This window comes from Mixophyes fleayi, chromosome 11, assembly GCF_038048845.1.
Source record: "Mixophyes fleayi isolate aMixFle1 chromosome 11, aMixFle1.hap1, whole genome shotgun sequence".
In the NCBI taxonomy this organism is placed as follows: domain Eukaryota; kingdom Metazoa; phylum Chordata; class Amphibia; order Anura; family Limnodynastidae; genus Mixophyes; species Mixophyes fleayi.
Window position 1 is genome coordinate 89,516,497 of NC_134412.1, and position 21,958 is coordinate 89,538,454.

Sequence of the window (21,958 nt, forward strand, 5' to 3'; positions counted from 1 at the left end):
TCCATAGGAGAGTCTTGTGATAATACCAGCAGATCTAATATTTATCGAACAACATAAGCAGACATTAAAAGTTACACAACAAACACGGGACAAGTAAACATATCTACAGTAACACTTGAGTCACCAATAAAATTGAGTCTATATATTAGCTTGTAGGTCTTGTTAATGTTCTAAAATAAACTGTTGAAGATGTATAAGAACAGCTACAGTGTTGCGGGTATTTACACAAAATGATAACAGATGATAATGAGATGAGATAAGTTCCTGATGAAAGTTGCATTTAGCTGAATAATTTATATAAATATACCCCTGTTCCCAAACCTTGATGAATCTGGTCCTCTTATCATACTAACACCCGGGACTCATTGGGATATATAACTGTTGGAGACATTTTTGGCTCCTAAATACTATTGAGCAGATGACTTAATCTATGTGTAGACAGTATTAAGAAGGCCAGATGCTGCAAATCTTTGATTAAGTAATATTTGTGAAAAAAATTAATTGTTCCCTGTGATTACCAGTCTGTTGTCCTTATTTTATTACATCATATCATTTATTATTAGTGTCCATCTGTTTTTAAGTTTTATTTTATTTTGCAGAAGTATTGAGATAATAAATATCATTTTTTAACAAAATTGGTTCTGTTGAGTGTGGTTACTTGTGCTTTTAATTACTTCTGTATATATAGATCTTTCTTTCTTTTTCTGCACTGTTCAGATTTTATGAGTATTTTTAAGATTTATGTTGGGGTTGGCAATTTACCTATGTGAACAGCAGCAGTGATTATTTCTATAGTTGAAAAATGTTCTTAGGTGCATCTAGCTGATTTTTAGACATATCTCCATTACAAAAAAGCCAGTGGGCACAATTCTCAGGCTTTACTATAGTGTCCTTACGTCTCTTTCAAGATTCTGTAAGTTTGTTGTCAAGGATGTTTTGGAGACACTAGAGGACATATAGCTCATGCCACCGGTTGAGCCGAATCAGGGTCTTTAATAAGAGCTGGATCAGAGATTCCACCAGGCCTGGATTGGTCTCTTTTTACTGTTCTGCCAAATAACCCATACACCGTATCCCATCTGTATAAAATAATGATACATACAAGTCATTCAGCTCTGATTCAGTCCTTGGCTAAATGTTCATGTAAATGATAGCTTACTACTATATAAAACACTAAAACAATGATAATGAATGAAGTGAGCAGAGTGTTGTTTCGTTACACTTGGAACCTTAGGCTTGGACCGATGTGAGTTATTCACAATCGGGGCTAACATGGCAGAGATAGTCTGCTCCCCGTTATAACGTACTTTACTGAAGAACACTTTTTTTTAACTGTCATTTAAAATTTGACTTATTTTACTGAATGTCATAAATATGATGGCTGACAGCCAGGGTTGTTAAAGTTAAAACATACCCTCCATTCCCAAATCTCATGGCACAGTGCAGACTTATAGAAATCAAAGTTGTTTGGCCTACCAGAAAGAGATGTGGCCTTGCTGTAAATGTATGTGATAAATCAGGGAATGATTTTGAAAGATTGGCATTGTAATTTGTCCCAATTATTCAACCAGTACTGTCGAGCGTTTTCTTAAACTCCAACCACACAAAGTCCCAACTTTCCCACAAATCCTCTTTGGCATTATTCCCCATCTGTGTCAATAAGTTAAGAGGATGGGAAAATGATAAGGATATGATAGAGTGAGTCCGCGGAGTGAATGACAACAGTGATCCTTGGTGGGCTGTCAGACTCACCCATAGATCACAAATTAGATGATGATTTAGAGATGAACGAAAAAAATGCCAATTTACATATGTGCATATTATCATCATCATCATCATCACCAGCTATTTATATAGCAATCATCATCATCAGCTTGATAACGGCCTTTGTCTGAGTAGACTCCGATCTTTACGTAAGGACGTGCTTACCTTACCACACCATGCACTTACTGTACTGCACTTGCCTGTGAATGGCCCTGATCCCCCTGTACAATCTGCAAGTATCAGATACTTGCAGCTCAAAACACAAGTGCAATATTATGCCGCACATCTGTACTTATGTGCAACTAATTCACCACCTTAATCTGAGACTCGATTATCTTCCAAATTGCAAAAATGGACTGATGGGTTAATAGAGTTAATATCAATAAGGACACGTTAACACAAATATTCAGTTATACAGTATTCTGAAATTACTTTATTGAGGTTTGACATTGGGAAATTCATATGAAGATCTGTTATATTTCCCACTTTAATTATCTTCCCAGACCTACTTCTCTCTGTGAGCTGTGAGGACTATAACTGCCTCATAGTCACTAAGATCACTCACTGCCTTTCTTTTGACAACATCACAATGATCAATAATAAACCCTTCTTCAGTGACAACTTTTCTTATATCGTTCACATCATATTTTAAGACATGGAACCTGTCCGGCCCAGCTGTCAAATAAGTTGCATTTAAAGTTCCAACTAATATCAGGTGTCCTTCTGGTTTTATCAATTTAGCAATTTTCCTCAGATTTCTGATGTAATCAGCTTGGTCTTTGCTGCAGAAATCCAGTATCCCTGCACTGATTACACAGTCAGCTTGTGGTAGCACCACCGAGTCTGTGATATTTTCCTTCTTAATGTTACATTTCACAATCTGCTTTATTGCCGTCTTCAACCTCATTTCTTTTTCCTCACATTGGTCACTGAAAATACAAACACAATAATGGTAATTTAGAAGAATAAAGCGCAGGTCCCTCACAAATGTGCCCAATCTGGTTCAATGAACATGTGTTTTTTTTTATTTTGAAAGTCTATGGGAATGGATAAAGGTTCCATCTTCTGATGGGAGATAAGGAATGCTTGGGATGTTCCTTGTTGAGCGTGGGGTTGACTAGCTTTGAGATTTCATTGGGTGGGGGCAGGGTTATTTAAATAACAATGAATGGGTGGAAAGATCACATTTGGGAGGCATTCTATGCTGTTCCAATTCCATCCTTAATGGTTTATTAGCACAAGCTCACAATATATCAAGTGCTATAATAGATTCCAGTTCTATTGATATTTCAATTAAGACATGGATAGCAGCTATCTTTTATCTGCTTTATTGCTGTCTGAAACCTTATCTCTTTGTCCTCTAATTGGCCACTGAAAATACAAACACAATAAGGATCAATTATGAAACTATGGAAGTGTGGTTTCTTCACAAATGTGCCCAGTCTTGTTGAACATTGGTTTTTAGTTTTGAAAGTCTATTATTATTATTATTATTTATTTGTTAGGCGCCACATGGTATCCGCAGCGCCGCACACAGTACTAACAGTAGACTATACAGGGTGAAACCATACAGAACAATGAACAAAAAGTACCAATACTTTAGAAACTCCGGGCAGTCATATGCAGTAAAGACGGAGTAGAAGAACAGGTATGGAGACAGGAGGGGAGAGGGCCCTGCTCATACGAAGTTACATCCTAAGGGAGGGTAAACAGACCAGGCACAAGAGGAGCCAGTTGAGGCAAGGGGAGAGAAGGGAGGATGAGCTGAAGGGAGGAGATGGGGGTTAAGTAGATGGTTGGTAGGCTTTGAGAAGAGGTGAGTTTTGAGTGCACGTTTGAAGGAGCACAGAGTAGGAGAGAGACGGATGGAGAGAGGGAGGTTGTTCCAGAGAACGGGGGGCTGCACGGAAAAAGTTTTGGATTCTGGAGTGGGAAGAGGTGATAAGAGTGGAGGAGAGGCGGTGGTCATTGGCCGAGCATAGGGAGTGGGCAGGAGTGTGATTGGAGTGGAGGCTAGAGATATAAGGGGCAGTAGAGTGGGAGAGAGCCTTGTAAATGTTGGTGAGGAGTTTGAAAAGGATTCTGTAGGGGAAGGGAAGCCAGTGTAGGGCAAGGCAGAGAGGGGAGGCAGAGGAGGAGCGGCATGAGAGGAAGATGAGAAGTGAATAAAGGTTCCAACTTCTGATGGGAGATGTGGGATGTTCGGGATGTTCCTTGTTGAGAGTGGGGTTAACAAGCTATGAGATTCCATTGTGTCAGACAGGATTATTTAAATAAGAATGAATGGATGGAAAGGTCACATTTAGGGGAATATTTATTGTTTTCCTGGGAATCTTAAAGATTGTGGAGATTGGGCTTTGTCCTATGCTTTCATCGGGGCCCCCATTCCACTATCTAAGTTTACTTTATATGAAAACCCACATCTTTAGGAGCACTTCAACCAATGAAATAAAAATGTGTCCGATCAAACAAAGACAGGCCCAGTATCCCCTCACTCTCAGAATTAATTTGAGACATTTTCAGATGGACCAACAGCCCTGGAAAAGTGGGAGATTTTTCTTTTCCCTGGGGAAGGTCCAAGGAGTGGAAAATGGGCTTGAATCTTTAATTGAAGCTGTGCAATAAAAAAAAAAAGTGAAGATCTGTAATTTTTGCTGTTCAAATAATCCTTAATGGTTTATTAGCACAAGCTCATGATAAATAGAGTGCTATAAGATATTCCAATTGTATTTTTTTGTTATTACAATTAAGTTTGCCATTGGCTACAGCACACTTCCCTTCACACCAGCTTTCAAAAACTGAGCGTTTACTAAAAGGCAAACCGCATGGTTTTAAAGCACAAAGTTTAAAACACACAGTTTAAAATTTCCATCACAATTTTTATACATGGGAGGTATACCATCCCATGTACTGAGTCGTATAGCAAACAACCGCTTTTTATGAAAAAAAAAAAAAAAAATACATAGCTCACACATGCAAAATAGTTCAAATCAATCAATCAATCAAACAAAAATGAAATAAAAACCCTCCCTTACATTTTAGACAAGACTCAGTATCGCTCATAGTCCTCTAGGGGTAAGCCCAAGGAAATCATTGGACCCCAGCACCAAGAGCTGTCCGGCCACATGCTGAGTAGCACTGAAGTCCTCCTGGTACCCCTGGCTCATATTTTAGGGGAAAAAACATGAAAATCTAGTGCAAGCACTAGTAGCACTACAATTGCCAGCATGCACTGACAGCTCATGACTATTCTTGCATGTTAGTGCTTGTAGAACTATAAGCTCCAGCATGCACGTAGTCCGCAGTACATACTACCTACAAATATTGACCACCTAATAAATTATAAATCTTTTCTACCTGTTCTTTCAGCCTTGACTATGTGCTGCTGGTGTCTTGCCTGGATCCTGGAATGTTAAGGCCCTGTTCAGAAAAGGCTATTTAACTTCATGAAAGCTGAGAACAGGTGAATAGTCTAGGCCTCCCTCCCCCAATCAGCAATGACATTAAATAACTAACACCCACATTAAATATTTATGCCTCTTCCCCCCAAAAAACCCTGTCATTAAATTATGAGCCAGCACATTTGATAGAGACCCCACAATGCATTTTAACCAAAACATTATATTATTAGCCCTCATGAACCCCACATTACAATATTATGTCCACTACATAATCATTAAGTTGCATTAATACTCCCTACTTCTGTACATTGACAACCCACCACCACACTTAACTGCTAGGCTGCCCAACAGGCGATTGCTGTGGGAGGCAGACTCCTCCTGCAGAGTCTCTGAGTGGAGGGAGGACTAGCCCCAAGGGGGAGAAGGGGCAGAGGGGGAGGAAAGGTGAGAAGCTTGAGGGAGGGGGGACAGAGTGAAATGGAGGAGCAGAGGGAATGGTGGGCCATCCACATCATGAAGGACAATCAGTGAATCAACCCTCTGTCCTGACTAGCTGTGCACTGTCTCTTTCAGCTTAATCAATTTGCCCTAAAGTCAGGGAGCAGAGCCAGTCGAGATGGGGAGTTGATCTCTGCTATAAGCAGCAGCACATTTAATATGGTGACAGGGAGGAGCCAGGCACAAATGAAGACCCCAATGTCAGGTCTAGCCTTTTACAGGCCATTCTGGCTCTAATAACCATGGGACAGCCAGACCAGTGCCCTCCTCATCCCATGCCAACACAATCCTGGGTACTGGGAGGTCCTCTAAGCCAAGAGTTAGGTATGGGGACCCTTTGACTTAAGGGAAAATGTGAATTGCACGTCTTGCACCCATCATGGCGGATACATCACTGAATCTCTGTCTGTTACACTGTGACAAAGTTGTCACATCATTGATCCCGTTCCTGTCAGTCACTATGGCCCTCACAAGCCTGAGTATTTTTTTTTAAATCTCTTTATTTGTAAAAGTTTTAAAGTAACATAAAGATGAAAACAAACAGGTGTAGCAATACAAAGAATTGTACAGTCAATGTACATATAGCACAATAACACAGACTGGAGCGACACAACAGGTCAATATTGGGAAATGTTCCTGACTAGTCCAGTGATCTGACATGAAGCAAAAAGCCACCAATGGCCCGCGCCTTGTGCGCAATCTTGAGAGTGTTACCATGTTACAATAATATGGGCGGGATGTAGGGAAAATTAGGAAGGGAGCGTGCCAGAGGGGATAAAGGGATGAGAGAGGGACTGCGCTAGGACAAGGAGTGTTTTTACATTAGGCCGGGCAGGGGAGTAGAGTGGTGCAAATACCTGGCATTCAAAATTTTATGAAAGGAGGCCACCTAGATGTTTTGGAGGCTGGTGATGTACTCTATCGGGGATATGAACCAGATGCTAATAATTACCTTCTGACATGAGGCAGGGCTGATTTTATTCCAGTTTTGAGCTATTTGAAACTTCGCTGTGCAGGAGAGAACCCCATTGATTTTAAGCATAGGGCTGTTAGCCTGAGGAACAAGGCACACAGGGGTCCCCATGCTTATGGTCACCTTGGTATAGTGGAGTCAAGCCAAGGCTGCCTAGGACAGGGGCTGGATGAGTATTTTGGGGATTTATATTATTTCTTTATTTTGTACAAAATTTCCACAGTGCTCTGTGTATGGGAAATGTTTATATAATTATTTACATATTAACTGTAATCTATACAAAGATTGTTGGAGTTGGGAGATATAGAAAATATATGTAGAGAAGTGGTGTTCCAGAACACATTATTTGCTGGTCACACAAGCTTTGTAAATGGGGGTGTAAATTACTACATGGAGTTTTGGTTAATCAGAATCTATTTGAAATTTGATGTGTTGGCGGCAAAAGTCTGATATTTAGATACATTTTAGATCTCTCCAATCACTTAGACTATTGTTGGATTTGTGAGGATTGCCTCTCGCTGAGATCTCACTATAATCAAAAGCCTAATTCTGAAATGGTATCTCTGCCCAAACAATATCATGGAATATCTAGTATAGGGTGAAGCTATCTGGGTTTGGGGAGGGGGGGTGTTTTTTGACAGGTTTTTAACCTTCATATAAAGAATTGTTTACTGTAATACATTTTTTTGCAGGAAAACTCTATTATGTTTTTAAAAATGATTCTTTTATTTGTAAAAGACACTTTTTTTAAAAAAAAAACCCCAACACTTTTAAATGTATTTCAAGTATTTTATGTAATTACAATTTTGTCATTAAAAAAAACTGCATTTTAGCTTATATACCTGTTTCCTTCTAATGCTGTAATATATGTTGATGCGTGATTCCACTGAAACGCTCCTGTGCGTGTGTTCAGCCATCGGTTCAGTTCCATGACGCATTTCTCAGTAAATTTCAGTACATAGATGTGTTTGAAAAATTCACAGGCTGAATAGAGATGGTGAACTATAGGACCGATACTGATGTCAATCACAGTTCCGCCCTTAATATGACCTGCAGGGTAAGATTCCAGTGATTATAAAGTGCAATATTTTATGTAACATCTGTTCTACACATCAGTCTGTACGGTGATGTTATGGATACACAACAGCATCACAAGGCTCCTGTTACTGCTTCACTGTATGAGAAATGTAAGCTCTTATACATACAACCGGATTTATACCACATAAAACCTTAAATGGGCTATCTGGGACCACCACTTCCACCAAACAATTCAAAGATTGATTTACAGTCCCCAGCAGTAAGTATAATGGGTGTATGAATGCTATGAATTCTCATAGAACTGTCAAATGAAATATCATCACTGATTACAGTGGTGGATATGAAGAATTAAACAATACCATATTACACATGTCGATAAGCCTGCAATACCATGTAATACTAAACGTGACAAAACCAATGCAATGATAATGGTACAGCTGGATGTGGAGGGTCAGAGCCTAATATTGATTTTAAAAGATAACACCTATCTAGAGAAGTGGTATGCAGACGTACAGTACCCAAGAGGATTTTTAGGAAGATATTCTATAAGCTCCCCATGTAATATGTGACATATTATAGGGTCAAGAGAACTGACACAAACTTTATTCACAACTAAACATAAATAATTGTCCCTTATACTAAACTTACAATTTTAATGTACTGAGGCCCTAAGTGGCTCCTTTCATTATCTAATAGTTGCTTCTTTTCCAAGTGTTACATCTCACTGCATAAAAACCACTTTAGCAAAAGGCATCTAATAAAAATAGTTATTTAACCTTAGCAGTAAGATAAAGTATAGTACACATACCTGCTTTGAAGATGTGGTGAAGTTTCTCCATTGGAGATTTCAATGCGTCATCTCCAAAGACCATTTCTGGATCATCTGAAAAATAAGTTTCTAGAAATGCTCTAGAATCAAAGTCGTCCACATGATAGAACTTATGGCACGAAGAATCCATCTTGTAATATTGTATCACAGACCGGCTGACTATCTCGTCTTTGTCTCTGTTGTTCTTGACTGTTCCAGGAATACTTTTTATATTTACCAGGATCCAGCTATTTAAATTAGTCAGCAGTAGGAACATCATTATTATCACATGACGATTTATCTTCATGAGTCAGTCATGGGAATGCAGGTGATGGTAACATGATCTCCTAATGTACAATAAATTACCATAGTATCTGTTTTTAAAATAGCATTTTATTTTCTAATTAAATGGAGAAACATTTAAGTATATTTCGTTATAATGTATGTAGTACAAATATATACACAAATATTATCAGGCCAGACTGTTGTTGATACACCAACAGACTACATGTCATATGTCTTGTGTGTGACTTACTTCCTCGGGCAAAAACGTTGTTTTAGCATTGACTCTTTTTCTGGTATCTTCTGCATTATACTGTATACAGTGGAAAACATTTCAAGGTACGGTTTGGAAAATTTCAGGCAGCAACATAAATGAGTTTTTAAGAAAAATGAAGCAACTTCTGCTCAATTTTGAGGACAAGCCCCACTGTGAGGATCCAGCAGCTGTATAATGTTTTTTTTGCGAAGGGTTCTACATTATATATGCACTGGGTCCTCACATTGTCCCCTAAATAGCAGATGATGTGGCAAAGTTTCTGATACTTCCTCAATGAAAACACCAGCAAGAGTAAGGTAGTTTAGCGGGAGAAAGGCGTGACACTTAGACGCGGCTAACTGTATGGGTTTTACACACATCACTGAGATTAAGGTAAAAGAGTCGTAAAGAAATTAATCAATTTGTAAATGAATTATCACAGTCTAGCAAGATACAAAAGCATTTTTATTTAGACTACTATCCCTTCCATAATTCATATTAAGTAGAAATTTGATACTGTGGCACCAGTAAACAATGAAACTACTCTAGAATGAAGGAAGAATGGAACTGTAAAAGACTTTCTGGAAACATTAAAGGTTGATGGGAAAATAAACTTTGAACTCATGCGGACTGAGCCGATCAGATGTTTTGAAATCAGCCAACAAAACCTTTAGTACAAAGATGAATTTTCACAATAAGGTATATATATAGCTGTACAGCTAGGTAGCAATGGGATTTTAATCTTCCTTAAAAGTAGTTTCCAAAAGATATTCTGGATAACCCTGACATTTGAAGGAATGAAGTGAAGATAGAACCTTTCTGAAAAAAGATTTTTTCTATTTTTCATTTAATTCATCCATGGCATAGAGCACCCATGTAAAATATTATTCGATTTATAATTAAATATAATATAATTCTTATGGGGTTAGAATTTAAAAAATCCTTAGGCCTCTAGGGATAAAGGTTCCTCTCCAGGTATTTCATCAGCATTCAAATTAGTGCAGAATGTTTATGTCAGATAAGTCTGACTTCTTTCAAGTCTCTCTGAGATGCAGTTTAATGAAAACATAAATAATTATCCCAAATAAATCAACATGAACTTAGCAGCACAATAACCCCAACAGAAAAGTTTTAGTTGAACTCATGCAGACACAACAGTCTTCTTCAGTGACCCAGGTGAGAGAAAACAAATGTTTGAAGATTCTCTATTTGACATTTACGAACTTGACGCACGGATAAGGAGATCTCTCACTCTATATTTGTCCTTGAGTTGGTCAGACAGACCTTGTACAAAATAATGATATGAGTGCTTTATTATTTCAGCTGGTCTCTGAGCAAGGGAATAGAACTGATCTACCAAAGTTATTGGGATATTTAGTTTAATGGCCTCTTCAGTGTTCATCAGAGATCCCTTCAAGAAGACTTGGACTTCCCTGCCAGTAGACCAGAAATTTTGGACTACAATGGAATCTTACCAGGAGTCCGCTGATGCCCACCATAGCAGCAGGGTATTACATATGCTGACACTGCCACCATGTTAAAAAAACACTGAAAGACAGTGACCATTGAGTTCAAACTTATATTAAATGTGCCTAATTAATTGCAAGCAAATATTAAATGACTAAAATAACACCTCCGAAATTATTGTAAACTTACTACTACAGAGTTATTAAAGAGACCTTGCAACACATTCCACTATAATACTGATTGTGATAGATAAAGCTAATAAAACATAGCAATTTCACCAGCTACAAAAGATTTGTTTCACACATATTTAGAAGTGGAACATCACAGCGAAAGTGACTGTGAAGACCACAGTTGTGGTTTGTTTACTTTTATATTGCATAGATCTGCTCCATTTTTCTTGTATAAATATATTTTCTTTTTAAGAAGAACACATCATATATTCAACTGGCATTGAGTTATATTAAAATATATGTGAATAGTATTGCTTTATAACTAAAAATCTGTACTCATATTGTATATGTTGTTAATTATTCTTTTGTCCATACATTTTTAAGTGACATATTTTTCCCACAGAATAAATCTGACGCCTCTTAATTTGTTTGGTGTCCTACTTTTATTGGGGACCCGAGGGTTCTCTGTCCCACTGCCGTGTCATGATTTAGAGAAGAGCATCCAGAGACCAGGTACAAGCCGCACGACATTCTAACACCTACCTCAAGGAGTGTTACACAGTGATAGTTGGATGGTGATCCTATGTGGTGGAGTGTGATTTTTATGCTGAGTCTAAAAATGAAAGGACTCAATATCTCTAAAAACCAAGGGCTAGATTTACTAAGATTTACTAAGCTGCGGGTTTGAAAAAGTGGGGATGTTGCCTATAGCAACCAATCAGATTCTAGCTGTCATTTATTTAGTACCTTCTACAAAATGATAGCTAGAATCTGATTGGTTGTTATAGGCAACATCCCCACTTTTTCAAACTCGCAGCTTAGTTAATCTAGCCCCAAATGTCTAAATGGCTGGGCTTCAAGATGGTTGTAAAAAAGGAAAGATCAGCTTAGGTTTTGGATGGAAGACCTGAAATTGCACTAAAGATCTACATTTTTTTCTAAAACTTCATGAAGTATATTTTCAATGTCTGATTGAGTCAACATAACTTCACCTCATCATTTCTCTCTAACCAGGTCAACCATAATCCTAATACCATTCCCGATTTCATTTGCAAAATCTACAAGGGGAAAATGCAATGCATTTACATAAAATTTCTGTAAAGGACAATGTGATGTTAGAAAGATTCATCACGTAATTTGAAAGATGTTACTCACAATCCAATGATATTTCTCCTTCTTGTTTCAGAGTGCCTTGTTGCACTCCAATTGGATCCTTGTCCTAAAGGTCTTTTTGTGCTTTGATCACCTAATTCTCTCCTTTGGTCAACTTTTCCTGAAAACATCATCCTGTCCTGCTGTATAGTGAATCTAGTAGGTGCATGTTTATTATAATTGATATAACTTTTGGATACAACGACACAGTTAAGGGATTGGCTCTTATATCTGTTCCTGAAGAGAAAAGCTACATTTTATTGATAATTCTTGATATCTCTCAAAATTTTCTCACGATCACTGACTTCTTATATTGTTTTAATAAAGATTGCAGCATTGCATATACACTCAAAGGAAGTGCAATGGAAAGGGATAATGTGTCATTTAACGAGATTTTAATTGATATGTTCAATTACCTTACAAAGTTTCTTCAAAAATGTTATATTGGATATTAGTTTAATCCATTTTTTATTCAGGACAAAATCAGAGAAGAAATAAGTCTGTGCTCCCATATTATACATGATATCAGCTGAATGGTAATATAAATGCCTTATATTTATACAAGACAAAAATAAATTTTTGGTTAGCACTTGTCCCACTGCATGTCTGTGTGTATCTAGAAAAACTAAAACATGAGGCATTGGTTCATATGTTGATCAAAACATTTAAGCCTGCACCCCAGCATAAAGGGTACCTCATTTTATGCAGGTCCTACCCTGACCTATATGCTTCAAACACAATTAAAATGCATTTAAAAACACATGCACTCCCCCCCGTGTATAGGGAATTAGATCTAACAAGGCCTGTTGGGTAAGCCACACCCAAAATGGCCTTAAAAATTATGTACATTATAGTGCTTGTGAGAGTCGGGATCCATAGGAGAGTCTTGTGATAATACCAGCAGATCTAATATTTATCGAACAACATAAGCAGACATTAAAAGTTACACAACAAACACGGGACAAGTAAACATATCTACAGTAACACTTAAGTCACCAATAAAATTGAGTCTATATATTAGCTTGTAGATCTTGTTAATGTTCTAAAATAAACTGTTGAAGATGTATAAGAACAGCTACAGTGTTGCGGGTATTTACACAAAATGATAACAGATGATAATGAGATGAGATGCGTTCCTGATGAAAGTTGCATTTAGCTGAATAATTTATATAAATATACCACTGTTCCCAAACCTTGATGAATCTGGTCATTTAATCATACTATCACCCAGGACTCATTGGGATATATAACTGTTGGAGACATTTTTGGCTCCTAAATACTATTGAGCAGATGACTTAATCTATGTGTAGACAGTATTAAGAAGGCCAGATGCTGAATATCTTTGATTAAGTAATATTTGTGAAAAAAAATAATTGTTCCCTGTCATTACCAGTCTGTTGTTCTTATTTTATTACATCATATCATTTATTATTAGTGTCTATCTGTTTTTAAGTTTTATTTTATTTTGCAGAAGTATTGAGATAATAAATATCATTTTTTAACAAAATTGGTTCTGTTGAGTGTGGTTACTTGTGCTATTAATTACTTCTGTATATATAGATCTTTCTTTCTTTTTCTGCACTGTTCAGATTTTATGAGTATTTTTAAGATTTATGTTGAGGTTGGCAATTTACCTATGTGAACAGCAGCAGTGATTATTTCTATAGTTGAAAAATGTTCTTAGGTGCATCTAGCTGATTTTTAGACATATCTCCATTACAAAAAAGCCAGTGGGCACAATTCTCAGGCTTTACTATAGTGTCCTTATGTCTCTTTCAAGATTCTGTAAGTTTGTTGTCAAGGATGTTTTGGAGACACTAGAGGACATATAGCTCATGCCACCGGTTGAGCCGAATCAGGGTCTTTAATAAGAGCTGGATCAGAGATTCCACCAGGCCTGGATTGGTCTCTTTTTACTGTTCTGCCAAATAACCCATACACCGTATCCCATCTGTATAAAATAATGATACATACAAGTCATTCAGCTCTGATTCAGTCCTTGGCTAAATGTTCATGTAAATGATAGCTTACTACTATATAAAACACTAAAACAATGATAATGAATGAAGTGAGCAGAGTGTTGTTTCGTTACACTTGGAACCTTAGGCTTGGACCGATGTGAGTTATTCACAATCGGGGCCTACATGGCAGAGATAGTCTGCTGCCCGTTATAACATACTTTACTGAAGAACACTTTTTTTTAACTGTCATTTAAAATTTGACTTATTTTACTGAATGTCATAAATATGATGGCTGACAGCCAGGGTTGTTAAAGTTAAACCATACCCTCCATTCCCAAATCTCATGGCACAGTGCAGACTTATAGAAATCAAAGTTGTTTGGCCTACCAGAAAGAGATGTGGCCTTGCTGTAAATGTATGTGATAAATCAGAGAATGATTTTGAAAGATTGGCATTGTAATTTGTCCCAGTTATTCAACCAGTACTGTCGAGCATTTTCTTAAACTCCAACCACACAAAGTCCCAACTTTCCCACAAATCCTCTTTGGCATTATTCCCCATCTGTGTAAATAAGTTAAGAGGATGGGAAAATGATAAGGATATGATAGAGTGAGTCCACGGAGTGAATGACAACAGTGATCCTTGGTGGGCTGTCAGACTCACCCATAGATCACAAATTAGATGGTGATTTAGAGATGAACGGAAAAAATGCCAATTTACATATGTGCATATTATCATCATCATCATCATCACCAGCTATTTATATAGCAATCATCATCATCAGCTTGATAACGGCCTTTGTCTGAGTAGACTCCGATCTTTACGTAAGGACGTGCTTACCTTACTACACCATGCACTTGCTGTACTGCACTTGCCTGTTAATGGCCCTAATCCACCTGTACAATCTGCAAGTATCAGATACTTGCAGCTCAAAACACAAGTGCAAAATTATGCCGCACAACTGTACTTATGTGCAGCTAAATCACCACCTTAATTTGAGACTCTATTATCTTCCAAATTGCAAAAATGGACTGATGGGTTAATAGAGTTAATATCAATAAGGACACGTTAACACAAATATTCAGTTATACAGTTTTCTGAAATTACTTTATTGAGGTTTGACATTGGGAAATTCATATGAAGATCTGTTATATTTCCCACTTTAATTATCTTCCAGACCTACTTCTATCTGTGAGCTGAGAGGACTATAACTGCCTCATAGTCACTAAGATCACTCACTGCCTTTCTTTTGACAACATCACAATTATCAATAATAAACCCTTCTTCAGTGACAACTTTTCTTATATCGTTCTCATCATATTTTAAGACATGGAACCTGTCCGACCCAGCTGTCATATAAGTTGCATTTAAAAGTCCAAGTAATATCAGGTGTCCTTCAGGTTTTATCAACTTAGCAATTTTCCTCAGATTTCTGATGTAATCGGCTAGGTCTTTGCTGCAGGCATCCAGTATCGCTGCACTGATTACACAGTCGGCTTGTGGTAGCACCACCGATTCTGTGAGATTTTCCTTCTTAATGTCACATTTCACGATCTGTTTTATTGCCGTCTTCAACCTCATTTCTTTGTCCTCACATTGGTCACTGAAAATACAAACACAATAATGGTAATTTAGAAGAATAAAGCACAGGTCCCTCACAAATGTGCCCAATCTGGCTCAATGAACATGTGTTTTTTTTTTATTTTGAAAGTCTATGGGAATGGATAAAGGTTCCATCTTCTGATGGGAGATATGGAATGCTTGGGATGTTCGTTGTTGAGCGTGGGGTTGACCAGCTTTGAGATTTCATTGTGCGGGTGCAGGGTTATTTAAATAACAACGAATGGGTGGAAAGATCACATTTGGGAGGCATTCTATGCTGTTCCAATTCCATCCTTAATGGTTTATTAGCACAAGCTCACAATATATCAAGTGCTATAATAGATTCCAATTCTATTGATATTTCAATTAAGACATGGATAGCAGCTATCTTTTATCTGCTTTATTGCTGTCTGCAACCTTATCTCTTTGTCCTCACATTGGCCACTGAAAAATACAAACACAATAAGGATCAATTATGAAACTATGGAAGTGTGGTATCTTCACAAATGTGCCCAGTCTTGTTGAACATTGGTTTTTAGTTTTGAAAGTCTATTATTATTATTATCATTTATTTGCTAGGCGCCACAAGGTATCCGCAGCGCCACACACAGTACTAACAGTAGACTATACTGAGTAAAACCATACAGAACAATGAACAAAAAGTACCAATACTTCAGAAACTCTGGGCAGTCATATGCAGTAAAGACGGAGCGGAAGAACAGGTATGGAGACAGGAGGGGAGAGGGCCCTGCTCATACGAGCTTACATCCTAAGGGAGGGTAAACAGACCAGGCACAAGAGGAGCCAGTTGAGGCAAGGGGAGAGAAGGGAGGACGAGCTGAAGGGAGGAGATGGGGGTTAAGTAGATGATTGGTAGGCTTTGAGAAGAGGTGAGTTTTGAGTGCACGTTTGAAGGAGCACAGAGTAGGAGAGAGACGGATGGAGAGAGGGAAGTTTGAAAAGGATTCTGTAGGGGAAGGGAAGCCAGTGTAGGGCAAGGCAGAGAGGGGAGGCAGAGGAGGAGCAGCATGAGAGGAAGATGAGAAGTGAATAAAGGTTCCAACTTCTGATGGGAGATGTGGGATGTTCGGGATGTTCGGGATGTTCCTTGTTGAGAGTGGGGTTGACAAACTATGAGATTCCATTGTGTCAGACAGTATTATTTAAATAAGAATGAATGGATGGAAAGGTCACATTTAGGGAAATATTTATTGTTTTCCTGGGAATCTTAAAGATTGTGGAGATTGGGCTTTGTCCTATGCTTTCATCGGGGCCCCCATTCCACTATCTAAGTTTACTTTATATGAAAACCCACATCTTTAGGGGCACTTCAACCAATGAAATAAAAATGTGTTCGATCAAACAAAGACAGGCCCATTATCCCCTCACTCTCAGAATTAATTTGAGACAAAAATTTAAACTAAACCTAGCAATACAACTTGATATCAATAATAGGGGTGATCCTAAAGTTGTAGCAAGTTGGACTTTAAAGTGACATTTTAATATTTCCCTCATGGGCATTTTCAGATGGACCAACAGCCCTGGAAAAGTGGTAGAATTTTCCTATCCCTGGGGAAGGTCCAAGGAGTGGAAAATGGGCTTGAATCTTTAATTGAAGCTTTGCAATAAAAAAAAAAAAGTGAAGATCTGTAATTTTTGCTGTTCAAATAATCCTTAATGGTTTATTAGCACAAGCTCATGATAAATAGAGCGCTATAAGATATTCCAATTGTATTTTTTTGTTATTACAATTAAGTTTGCCATTGGTTACAGCACCCTTCCCTTCACACCAGCTTTCAAAAACCGTGCATTTTACTAAAGGGCAAACCGCATGGTTTTAAAGCACAAAGTTTAAAATTTCCATCACAATTGTTATACATGGGAGGCATACATACCATCCCATGTTCTGAGTCATATAGCAAACAACCGGTTTTTATTAAAAAAAATAAAATACGTAGCTCACACATGCAAAATAGTTCAAATCAATCAATCAAACCAAACAAAAATGAAACAAAAACCCTCCCTTACATTTTACACAAGACTCAGTATCCCTCATAGTCCTCTAGGGGTAAGCCCAAAGAAATCATTGGACCCCAGCACCAAGAGCTGTCCGGCCACATGCTGAGTAGCACTGAAGTCCTCCTGGTACCCCTCCCTCGTGGATATCAGGGAAAAAATGAAAATCTAGTGCAAGCACTAGTAGCACTACAATTGCCAGCATGCACTGACAGATCATGACTATTCTTGCATGTTAGTGCTTGTAGAACTATAAGATCCAGCATACACGTAGACCGCAGTACATACTACCTACAAATATTGACCACCTAATAAATTATAAATCTTTTCTACCTGTTTTTTCAGCTTTGACTATGTGCTGCTGGTGTCTTGCCTGGATCCTGGAATGTTAACTCCCTGTTCAGAAAAGGCTATTTACCTTCATGAAAGCTGAGAACAGGTGAATAGTCTAGGCCTCCCTCCCCCAATCAGCAATGACATTAAATAACTAACACCCACATTAAATAATTATGCCTCTTCCCCCCAAAAAACCCTGTCATTAAATTATGAGCCAGCACATATGATAGAGACCCCACAATGCATTTTAACCAAAACATTATATTATTAGCCCTCATGAACCCCACATTACAATATTATGTCCGCTACATAATCATTAAGTTGCATTAATACTCCCTACTTCTGTACATTGACAACCCACCACCACACGATTGCTGTGAGAGGCAGACTCCTCCTGCAGAGTTTCTGAGTGGAGGGAGGACTAGCCCCAAGGGGGAGAGGGGGCAGAAGGTGAGGAAAGGTGAGAAGCATGAGGGTGGGGGGACAAAGTGAAATAGAGGAGCAGAGGGAATGGTGGGCCAACCACATCATGGAAGACAATCAGTGAATCAACCCTCTGTCCTGACTAGCTGTGCACTGTCTCTTACAGCTTAACCAATTTGCCCTAAAGTCAGGGAGCAGAGCCAGTCGAGATGGGGAGTTGATCTCTGCTATAAGCAGCAGCACATTTAAAATGGTGACAGGGAGGAGCCAGGCACCAATGAGGACCCCAATGTCAGGTCTAGCCTTTTACGGGCCATTTTGGCTCTAATAACCATGGGACATCCAGACCAGTGCCCTCCTCATCCCATGCCAACAAAATCCAGGGTACTGGGAGGTCCTCTAAGCCAAGGGGTAGGTATGGGGACCCTTTGACTTATGTGAAAATGTGAATTGCACGTCTTGCACCCATCATGGTGGATACACCACTGAATCTCTGTCTGTTACACTGTGACAAAGTTGTCACATCAGTGATCCCGTTCCTGTCAGTCACTATGGCCCTCACAAACCCGAGTATTTTTTTTTAAATCTCTTTATTTGCAAAAGTTTTAAAGTAACATAAAGATGAAAACAAACAGGTGTAGCAATACAAAGAATTGTACAGACAGGGTACATATAGCACAATAACACAGACTGGAGCGACACAACAGGTCAATATAGGGAAATGTTCCTGACTAGTCCAGTGATCTGACGTGAAGGAAAAAGCCACGAATGACCCGCGCCTTGGGCGCAATCTTGAGAGTGTTACCATGTTACAATAATATGGGCGGGATGTAGGGAAAATTAGGAAGGGAGCGTGCCAGAGGGGATAAAGGGATGGGAGAGGGACTGCGGTAGGATAAGGAGTGGTTTTACAGTAGGCAGGGGAGTAGAGTGGTGCGAATACCTGGCATCCAAAATTTTATGAAAGGAGGCCACCTAGATGTTTTGGAGGCTGGTGATGTACTCTATCCGGGATATGAACCAGATGCTAATAATTACCTCCAGACATGAGGCAGGGCTGATTTTATTCCAGTTTTGAGCTATTTGAAACTTCGCTGTGCAGGAGAGAACCCCATTGATTTTAAGCATAGGGCTGTTAGCCTCTGGACAAGGCACACAGGGGTCCCCATGCTTATGGTCACCTTGCTATAGTGGAGTCAAGCCAAGGCTGCCTATGACAGGGGCTGGATGAGTATTTTGGGGATTTGTATTATTTCTTTATTTTATACAAAATTTCCACAGTGCTCTGTGTATGGGAAATGTTTATATAATTATTTACATATTAACTGTAATCTATACAGAGATTGTTGGAGTTGGGAGACATAGAAAATATATGCAGAGAAGTGGTGTTCCAGAACACATTAGTTGCTGGTCACACAAGCTTTGTAAATGGGGGTGTAAATTACTAGATGGATTTTTGGTTAATCAGCATCTATTTGAAATTTGATGTGTTGGCGGCAAAAGTCTGATATTTAGAAACATTTCAGATTTCTCCAATCACTTAGACTATAGTTGGATTTGTGATGATTTCCTCTCGCTGAGATCTCACTATAATCAAAAGTCTAATTCTGAAACAGTATCTCTGCTCAAACAATATCATGGAATATCTAGTATAGGGTGAAGCTATCTGGGTTTGGGGAGGGGGGGTGTTTTTTGACAGGTTTTTAACTTTCATATAAAGAATTGTTTACTGTAATACATTTTTTTGCAGGAAAACTCTTTTATGTTTTTAAAAATGATTCTTTTATTTGTAAAAGACACTTTTTTTTTTAAAAAAACCCCCCATCACTTTTAAATGTGTTTCAAGTATTTCATGTAATGATAATTTTGTCATTATAAAAACTGCATTTTAGCTTATATACCTGTTTCCTTCTAATGCTGTAATATATGTTGATGCGTGATTCCACTGAAACGCTCCTGTGCGTGTGTTCAGCCATCGGTTGAGTTCCATGATGCATTTGTCAGTAAACCTCAGTACATAGATGTGTTTGAAAAATTCACAGGCTGAATAGAGAAAGTGAACCGTAGGACCCATATTGATATCAATCAAAGTTTCCCCCTTAATATGACCTGCAGGGTAAGATTCCAGTGATTATAAAGTGCAATATGTTATGTAACATCTGTTCTACACATCGGTCTGTACCGTGATGTTATGGATACACAACAGCATCACAAGGCTCCTGTTACAGCTTCACTGTATGAATAATGTAAACTCTTATACATACAACCGGATTTATACCACATAAAACCTTAAATGGGGTATCTGGGACCACCACTTCCACCGAAACATTCAAAGATTGATTTACAGTCCCCAGCAGTAGGTATAATGGGTGTATGAATGCTATGGATTCTCATAGAACTGTTAAATGAAATATCATCACTGATTACAATGGTGGATATGAAGAATTAAACAATACCATATTACACATGTCGATAAGCCTGCAATACCATGTAATACTAAACCTGACAAAACCAATGCAATGATAATGGTACAGCTGGATGTGGAGGGTCAGATCCTAATATTGAGTGTAAAAGATAACACCTATCTAGAGAAGTGGTATGCAGACATACATTACCCAAGGGGATTATTAGGTAGATATTCTATAAACTCCCCATGTAATCTGTGACATATTATAGGGACAAGAGAACTGACACAAACTTTATTCACAACTAAACATAAATAATTGTCCCTTATACTAAACCTACACTTTTAATGTACTGAGGCCCTAAGTGGCTCCTTTCATTATCTAATAGTTGCTTCTTTTCCAAGTGTTACATCTCACTGCATAAAAACCGCTTTAGCAAAAGGCATCTAATAAAAATAGTTATTTAACCTTAGCAGTAAGATAAAGTATAGTATACATACCTGCACTGAAGATGTGGTGAAGTTTCTCCATTGGAGATTTCAATGCGTCATCTCCAAAGACCATTTCTGGTTTATCTGAAAAATAAGTATCTAGAAATGCTCTAGAATCAAAGTCGTCCACATGATAGAACTTATGGCACGTAGAATCCATCTTGTAATATTGTATCACAGACCGGCTGACTCTCTCGTCTTTGTCTCTGTTGTATTTGACTGTTCCAGGAATACTGTTTATATTTACCAGGATCCAGCTATTTAAATTTGTCAGCAGCAGGAACATCATTATCATCATATGACGATTTATCTTCATGAGTCAATCATGGGAATGCAGGTGATGGTAACATGATCTCCTTATGTACAATAAATTACCATAGTATATGTTTTTAAAATAACATTTTATTTTCTAATTAAATGGAGAAACATTTAAGTATATTTCATTATAATGTATGTAGTACAAATATATACACAAATAATATCAGGCCAGACTGTTGTTGATACACCAACAGGCTACATGTCATATGGCTTGTGTGGGACTTACCTCCTCGGGCAAAAACGTTGTTTTAGCATTGACTCATTTTCTGGTATCTTCTGCATTATACTGTATACAGTGGAAAACATTTCAAGGTACGCTTTGGAAAATATCAGGCAGCAACATAAATGAGTTTTTAAGAAAAATGAAGCAACTTCTGCTCAATTTTGAGGACAAGCCCCCCTGTGAGGACCCAGCAGCTGTATAATGTTTTTTTGCGAAGGGTTCTACATTATATATGCGCTGGGTTCTCACATTGTCCCCTAAATATCAGATGATGTGGCAAAGCTTCTGATCCTTCCTCAATGAAAACACCAGCAAGAGTAAGGTAGTTTAGCGGGAGAAAGGAGGGACACTTAGACGAGGCTAACTGTATGGGT

General features: G+C 38.2%; 2 protein-coding genes across 2 annotated transcripts; both read right to left on the bottom strand.

The window, feature by feature from the left end:
• Nucleotides 1-2,211: 2,211 nt before the first annotated feature.
• Nucleotides 2,212-8,633, bottom strand: LOC142107790 (nicotinamide N-methyltransferase-like). The gene is made up of 3 exons (XM_075191408.1): nucleotides 8,483-8,633; nucleotides 7,479-7,686; nucleotides 2,212-2,693 (listed from the first exon to the last, which is right to left on the bottom strand). The coding sequence occupies exons 1-3, from the start codon at nucleotides 8,631-8,633 to the stop codon at nucleotides 2,270-2,272; spliced, it is 783 nt and encodes a 260-aa protein (XP_075047509.1). The 3' UTR covers nucleotides 2,212-2,269.
• Nucleotides 8,634-14,892: 6,259 nt separating this feature from the next.
• On the bottom strand, nucleotides 14,893-21,236 carry LOC142107791 (nicotinamide N-methyltransferase-like). The gene is made up of 3 exons (XM_075191409.1): nucleotides 21,053-21,236; nucleotides 20,049-20,256; nucleotides 14,893-15,373 (listed from the first exon to the last, which is right to left on the bottom strand). The coding sequence occupies exons 1-3, from the start codon at nucleotides 21,201-21,203 to the stop codon at nucleotides 14,956-14,958; spliced, it is 777 nt and encodes a 258-aa protein (XP_075047510.1). The 5' UTR covers nucleotides 21,204-21,236; the 3' UTR covers nucleotides 14,893-14,955.
• Nucleotides 21,237-21,958: the final 722 nt, after the last annotated feature.